The sequence below is a fragment of the Protomyctophum bolini genome (assembly GCF_963924005.1).
Source record: "Protomyctophum bolini genome assembly, chromosome: 6".
Taxonomy (NCBI): Eukaryota; Metazoa; Chordata; class Actinopteri; order Myctophiformes; family Myctophidae; genus Protomyctophum; species Protomyctophum bolini.
Window position 1 is genome coordinate 37,383,263 of NC_137867.1, and position 7,748 is coordinate 37,391,010.

The 7,748-nt window shown below is 41.5% G+C and overlaps 1 protein-coding gene across 1 annotated transcript; it reads right to left on the bottom strand.

Moving 5' to 3' along the window:
- Window positions 1-1,929: 1,929 nt before the first annotated feature.
- Window positions 1,930-7,194, bottom strand: barhl1a (BarH-like homeobox 1a; the record flags this gene model as incomplete). Its single annotated transcript, XM_080765781.1, has 4 exons — window positions 1,930-2,005; window positions 3,118-3,312; window positions 4,874-5,072; window positions 6,786-7,194. The coding sequence occupies 4 exons, from the start codon at window positions 7,192-7,194 to the stop codon at window positions 1,930-1,932; spliced, it is 879 nt and encodes a 292-aa protein (XP_080621907.1).
- Window positions 7,195-7,748: the final 554 nt, after the last annotated feature.

Below are 7,748 nucleotides of genomic sequence, written 5' to 3' on the forward strand. Positions count from 1 at the left end.
CGTCAATGCTGTGTATATCACTGTCCCTGGCAAACGGTGCATTGTCTTGCCTGTGTTAAACAAGGACATTCGGGGTGGCCACCGTGGCCATATAGCTGAATGGTTAGTGAGCCTGCCTAGGACCCACCTTCATGCTTCTCTGTGGGCAGCGCTGAGCTGGGTGAATCCCCTGTGGGATTGATTATTTATATATATATATATATATATATGAATTATGCGAAGGAAAATGGCATTGTAGCTAGAGAGTATTAGGTGATAAGGTGACCAATGAATCAGTGGTTAGTAAAAAGCAGGAGATGTGTTTGGGTGAGCGGTGAGTCGCTTACCACCGTGGCGTGATCATCATCATTGTTGTAGTTTTTGGTGCTCACCTTATCACCTAAAACTGGAGTATGAATGGTCCCTGCACACAGAGCGTGTTTTTCAGATTTTTAGCTGCGTTTCTCCATCGGTTTTCCGAAAAACGTGTCCAGTGTGCAACCACCTTTCATGTCACTGTAAACTGACCACTGCTTTACAAGAACAATGTTTGTGTGAGAGTCACCCCGGAAAACATTATTCTACACTGCATTGTTTTCTTGTAGAGTCTACAAGAAAACAAAATTAAAGTCATTAAAAGAATGTAAAACTTAGTAGCCTAGATATTGTTGACGATTGAATGTCTTAGTGATGCATGTCAAAAGCATTTTTGTTCATACAGCTGACACATTTGTAGTAATGCCCCTTTTAAGAGGCGGCCATAAAAGGAGTGACCAGCTACAGTAGGTTTGCGCCTTTGCGGCCTTCCTTTTGGCCCAATTCACCCTTTGTCAAGTCCCGCCCGTGTTTGTGCCCCTCTTGGTTGGACAAAAATCCTTTCTCTCCATCCACTACCATTGAAATAACATGTTTTTCAGTTGCTTCGTATTGATATTCTGTGCATTCAATTCTTATTTATGCTATGGCAATAACTGACAACAAAACCAATGTGAAGAAGGAACGTATAACATTTAGATTTTTGGGACGGTTTTACATTACGTTTACGGTGGGGGCGGTTCTGTAGTGAAAAGGATTTGTCTGGAGCCCTCCATGACAAACAACATTAGCAATGCTATCCAGCCCCTGGACTTTAAATTAGTAGTTTACACCAAAAAATTACTTATTTTCTAACAATTACACACCCTTGAATTCACAGAGATGTGTTTGTTTTTGGAAAACAGACATGTATTCTTTAGAATCAGTTTTAGAGGCTGTTTTAAGAACTGACGTCCTCCACTCAAAACATCCCCTCTCCTCTACCCTCCTCCCCTCTCTGCCCCCCCCCCTCCACTTAAGGAGATGGATAGTGAACATTTGCTCATTCTAATGTATAATCTCTCCTTTTAACCGCGTTAATATTTTATGTGATAAATAAATAATGTTTCATATTTTATCATCTAATCTTTTTGGTAATGCGATGGTTGACAATTAAGTGTTGTTCCCATTGTCCACCGCTTTATGTCCACAGTTTATTTTTATGGGCAAAATGTCCGCACTTAGAGTGACATTGTAGATTAAGGGCGATAAGGTCCCTGCACACAGAGCGTGTTTTTTCAGATTTTTAGCTGCGTTTCTCATCGGTTTTCCAGTGTGCAACCACCTTTTGTGTTTTTCTTTTAAACGACAGGAATGGAATCGTGGAATAGTAATGTCCCTCTGGTTGCACCGATGTCTTATTATATGGTCTGTGTCTGTCCTTCTGTCTCTCTCGCAGCTGTCCCACTGCCTGTCTCTTCTACATTATTGTCTCTCAGCTGTCCGTTCTACCGTCTCCTCCAGATATCTACTTCTCATAAGAAAGGAATCACTAACCGTGAATAATTTTCATGAAATATGCAACCTAATCATAACAGGCCGATAAATGAAACAATGAATGACTGATATGCCCCGTAGTGCTTCCTGAGCTGGGGGTCAAGCCCCCCCTCGGGGGATGCCAAACATCACATAGGCCTTGTCTTTTCCCATGTAGTCAAAAGTGTTAAACACGCTGAACGGAATCATAACACATTTGGCTGATCAACTCCTTTCTTTCATCCCAGCTTTAATGCATATCTGGCCGATGATATTTCTATTGTTCTAACGGTCCATATACTGTAGTTTCAGTCCTAAAGTAATAATGTAAAGATATAGATAAAAAGTAATACTTGGTATATGACACCATGACTTGTCTTTTAATAGCAAATTCTGAAATCATGATATCGCATAACAATATACACGCGCCCCATGCACACACACACACACACACACACACGTGCACACTGCACACACAGGATAGACCTTGCTTTGAGTCTATTACATTTGATTGGCAGGTGTCAAGGTGGTAATTCAGAACAATAATATGGCTTCTCTCCTTCGTGGATAGCGATGTATGATTCCTTTAAAGTTGAGACAAGTCTACCAATCGAATCATGCTCTGTTTCATTACAATAGTGAGGAGTACAATATCAGATAGAGAACCTGATAACATCATTAATATACAATTGAGTTGACTGACAAGAAGAGTGGTGTTGTGGTGTTCTCAAATTCTACACAATGATTTGAGTATTTTAACAAAACATACGACCATGGACTTTACCGAGGTAGACGAGGCAATCTGCAGTTGTACTAAAACTAAAACCTGAAGGCCTCTTCCACAGTTCAAACATACAGAACTACAGGCTGTGGTTTAGTACTAAATATTTCACTGTTTTATTCAGTTGAATATACAGTATATCTACTCACAGACTTTCTATGGTGCTGTGTGGTGCTGTCTATGTAAGAACGAAGGAACTGTAACTCCAGCAGTGTCTACGTAACATACCAACACAGATTCTGAAATATACCCCAAAATGTACTCAAAAACGTAAGTAACCCTTTAAGACCATGTAAACATCATGTTTAGGCTCTTTCTACACAGATTTTGAAAATGTTTGGAATGGCGCATCACTTGTGATGAGCTGTTCTGTTCATGTCCAAAAAAATTATAATCACTTCAAGTCCTACATTCCTTCTGTTAACTAATGTCCGTTTGTTAATTTCCCGGGTCTAGGATGGACCTCCCAGGGTATCGAACCATGCATCCCGGTCTCGCCGTGGACCAGTACACGAGGAATCAGGGACCTTTGGGTGGGCTGTGAAGCCGAAGGGCCCTGGTAAAGGTAAAGTCCAGAGCTTGCAGGGTCCACGCCGGGGAAAGCAGAAGGGTGGTGAGGGTAGAAATACGGCTGGGATGTGAACATCCTCTGCAGGGCAGAGTAACTCCCCGCCTCTGCCAACAGCTCCAGACCCACGGCCGTCTGACGCTTCCATTTGGTCCTGGGCAGGTTGGACAAATAGTCAAATACATAAATAAAAACAGACCCAGTTAGTATAGCTTCCTTTTAAATTATGGGTTAAGTTGGTTTGTCATTAGTTGTGTTTTAGTTATGGTTTGTTTGATTCCTTTCATTTCAGTACAGAAATCAATTTGCAAAGCTTAATTTTACGGTGCAGTTATTTATTCATGTTTTGCCTTAAAGCGCTTTAACAATCAGTATGACAGCAACTTAAATAATAAAAATAGACATAATAATAAACGGCTACACAACTAGTTGTGCCCCTAGCCTTCAGGACAAAATATGCACTGAGTGAAATCTATTAAAAAAAAAAGAACGTGTTGTCTTTGTAATATGTTCAACGCTAAAAGCTTTTTATTTGTTTATGGAGCTTCTGACAGCTGACCACATTAAATTATTGATCATTATGATAGGGGTTAAATTATTGATCATTAAGAGTCGGTCATGTAATTACAGCACGTGCCATGAATTATTGATCGTCGTGCACCACATGCTCCATTATTCATGCGCAAATGTATCGCGCGTAATTTTCTACATTATGATACAAATGGCAGAGATGGAGTAATGGAGAGGTGGAGCAATGGATGGAGGGAGTCTTGGAACGATGGTAGCACGCACCGGGCAAATATGGACACGTTTAAATACAGTGTCGTGATGATTTTTTGAGAAAATAATATCGATTGTATTATGACAAGGGCAGGAATTTCATGGAGGTCATGAAGGCCATGGCCGCGGTTATCCCTGAGCCTGTCACAATTATTTCTTAATCGCCTAATCGTAATGATCAACTGAAACCTGTGGTTCTGGTATCTGGTATACCAGGTTTTGACCATGTGTGTCAGTGAGGTTCAGTATAGTTTATCTGTGGTTCTGGTACCAGGTTTTGACCATGTGTGTCAGTGAGGTTCAGTATAGTTTACCTGTGGTTCTGGTATCTGGTATACCAGGTTTTGACCCATGTGTGTCGGATAGGTTCCGTAGTTACCTGTGGTTCTGGTACCAGGTTTGACCATGTGTGGCGGATAGGTTCAGTAGTTACTTGCGGTTCTGGTACCAGGTTTTGACCATGTGTGGCGGATAGGTTCAGTAGTTACCTGCTGTTCTGGTACCAGGTTTTGACCATGTGTGGCGGATAGGTTCAGTAGTTACCTGCTGTTCTGGTACCAGGTTTTGACCATGTGTGGCAGATAGGTTCAGTAGTTACCTACAGTTCTGGTACCAGGTTTTGACCTGTGTGGCGGATAGGTTCAGTAGTTACCTGCGGTTCTGGTACCAGGTTTTGACCATGTGTGTCAGTGAGGTTCAGTATAGTTTACCTGCGGTTCTGGTACCAGGTTTTGACCTGTGTGTCAGTGAGGTTCAGTATAGTTTACCTGCGGTTCTGGTACCAGGTTTTGACCATGTGTGGCGGATAGGTTCAGTAGTTACCTGCTGTTCTGGTACCAGGTTTTGACCATGTGTGGCGGATAGGTTCAGTAGTTACCTGCGGTTCTGGTACCAGGTTTTGACCATGTGTGTCAGTGAGGTTCAGTATAGTTTACCTGCGGTTCTGGTACCAGGTTTTGACCTGTGTGTCGGAGAGGTTCAGCGAAGCCGCCAGCTCCATGCGGTCCTGCACAGACAGGTACTTCTGCCGCTCAAAGCTCCTTTCCAGCTGTGCCAGCTGGTGGTCTGTGAACGCCGTCCGAGCCTTGCGAGGCTTCTTTATCCTCGAACCCGCACCCTGATCTTCATCTCTGACTGGAGCAAAAACACATCATCATCATCAGGTAAATAAACAGATCCATTGCGTTATGAACTGTCTTTATTTAATCACTTGAAGTCTTGAACCACGTTTTTATTTTCTAGATATGTGCCTTGATGTGACATGTCAACAATATGTTTATTATGACTCACACCACATCAAAATAAAATATTTCCAGACGATTTTGATAGTCCATTAATATAACCTCCACCCCCCCCCCCCTCTTTTGAAATCCATGAAGCTCTCTCCCAGACACCTTCCCATGTCAGAGTTCTGAGTTTTAATGAATGTAGAATTATGTGCAGGATGCAATTTGTATACGGGTGTAAGGGGACTTCCTTCAATTGACTATACATTTTAAAAATACATTGTATTTATTTTTGCGCTTGTAGAACTGCTATTTTAACTATAGTTTGGGTCCCCAAACGTCTAAACTCTCTTTTGGGTCTCGTCTCGACCTGAAAGGTTTGCAAACCACTGGCCTACACAACAAAAATAGCTGATCTACAAGCTCACATTCCGCCGCAAGGCGAAGCATTGTGAGCTTGTAGATCTGCTATTTTTGGCCAAGAGGTTCCCACAGAATAATATGGATGCTGCTGGGATTCAAAGTATGAATATTATGTCTCTCCTCTTGAGGTTATGAATGCTGTATTTAATTTTGTCATATGAGGCAAACAATAGGTGCTTATATTATATTTCCATTCAGAAAGGTCAGGGGGTCATTAAAGTTTATATTCCAACGTGTGCGTGCGTGCGCGTGTTTGTGTGTGTGTGTGTGTGTGTGTGTGTGTGTGTGTGTGTGTGTGTGTGTGTGTGTGTGTGTGTGTGTGTGAGTGTGTGATCTTCTTTGCCACCAGACTTGTTAATGTGATTAATTGAGTCATCAGGGACTCGTTAACGAGACAGTTCTGAGATCAAACCAGCATCTAAACTGATTTATCAAACCAGAAAAATTAGTTCAAATCACATGACACAGACAGACAGACAGACAGACAGACAGAATAATAACATGTACATTTTTCTATGTTGGAAACTGTTTCCATTTACACAGGTGTAGGCCTATATCACACATATCATTTTTATATATAAATGTATAGCCTAATTTAACTATTTATATTATAAGTATTACACAATATACACATTTTAATGGCATTATATTCATACTATTTTTTATTTGCATGCATACTGTATATACAATAAATTACAATTATATAACATAAATTAATGTTATATAATATAGCCTACTTTGTAGGACTTGATATATACTGACATTGTCATGTGGTTGATGTTTTCTTTCGGTGTAGTTGACTGGCCCCTGCTTTATCTCATTAATAATTCACGTATGATTAACGAAACATTTTAATTGTTGTAGCACCGCAGTCACCGCGTGCCACTGCCCCGCTCACCTCCCATACCATGCAGGAAACTGATTATGGATTATTGAGCTGTATGAGGATTGAATGAAACACCGCAGAACTTGTTTTATAGCTTATCAATCAAATGTTACTATTATTATTAATATTATTATGAATTATTTTGTTTAACTTTACATTCCATTTTGGATTCTCAAAATTTTTAATAAGTGACCTTTTACATTTTTTTATGGAACATATCCATCTATTTTGCCTATTTATTCCTTCATTTTAAATCAGGTAACATGCAACTGTGATTTAATCATAGAAACAAATCCAGATAGAGACTTTTACCTCTGGACTCTGTGTCAGAAGAAGAGCTGGTGTCGTTTCTCTCCATGTAATCCTCCGTCAGTCTGGACCGGTACGGCTCTGATTCGGCTTGTCCCGGGTCAGAATATGGCCCGCAGCAGGCCACCAGAGGCCGACAGTCCGCTAGGATATCCCGGATCAGAAAGGACGGGGCATGCAGGGCCCGGGGCTGCTGCTGTTGGACCAGCCGGAGAACGGCGTCTCTCCGCGGGGAAGGAGGCGACGAGCAGCCGCTGCTGCTGTCTGATGTGTCTGACCGCGGGCTGCAGAGCTCCGCGTGGGAGCGGTTCTTCCCGGCGGAGTGTCCCCGCGAGGGGAGCGGGCTCGCCGGACGGCGGGACAGGAGAGTGTCGATACCAAACCGGGAGACCTCCATGGATGGACCGACCATGAGGAATACCGCTCAAATACGAATGTTTTTTGTTAGTTTTTAATCTAACATATACAGAGTCCCAAAAGTTAAAATCTCCTCCAAAATGCGAAACTAATCTTTGGAACCCTTATCATGAAAACGACAAAAGGAAAAACGCACTGATGAAATGTTATGAAAGTTCCCAAATTAGGTTTTGTTTCTGAATTCGGAAAAAAAAACTTCTGAAACAAAACAAATGTTTAAGCTACATATAAGAAAAGGGTTATTTTTTATTTAGCTAATATCAATGCATCCAGATAGGTTTAATAATAATTATTAGCCTGCTACTATTAATATTACCACATATCATCAACGAAAACATAATCCATTGATCCGGCGAAGTCGCAAGCTGTTTTCAGCACCATGGACAGAGACGGTCTCGCGCATCTTGAGGAAACACCACGTGAAACACGCACGCGTGTACACACGCACGCACACACACAAGACATGCTCACAATAATTACTGTATACTGACTGTCTGACACATGTTTGTTTTACACTAGTTTGGACTCTGTCACTCAGTAGGCTACATT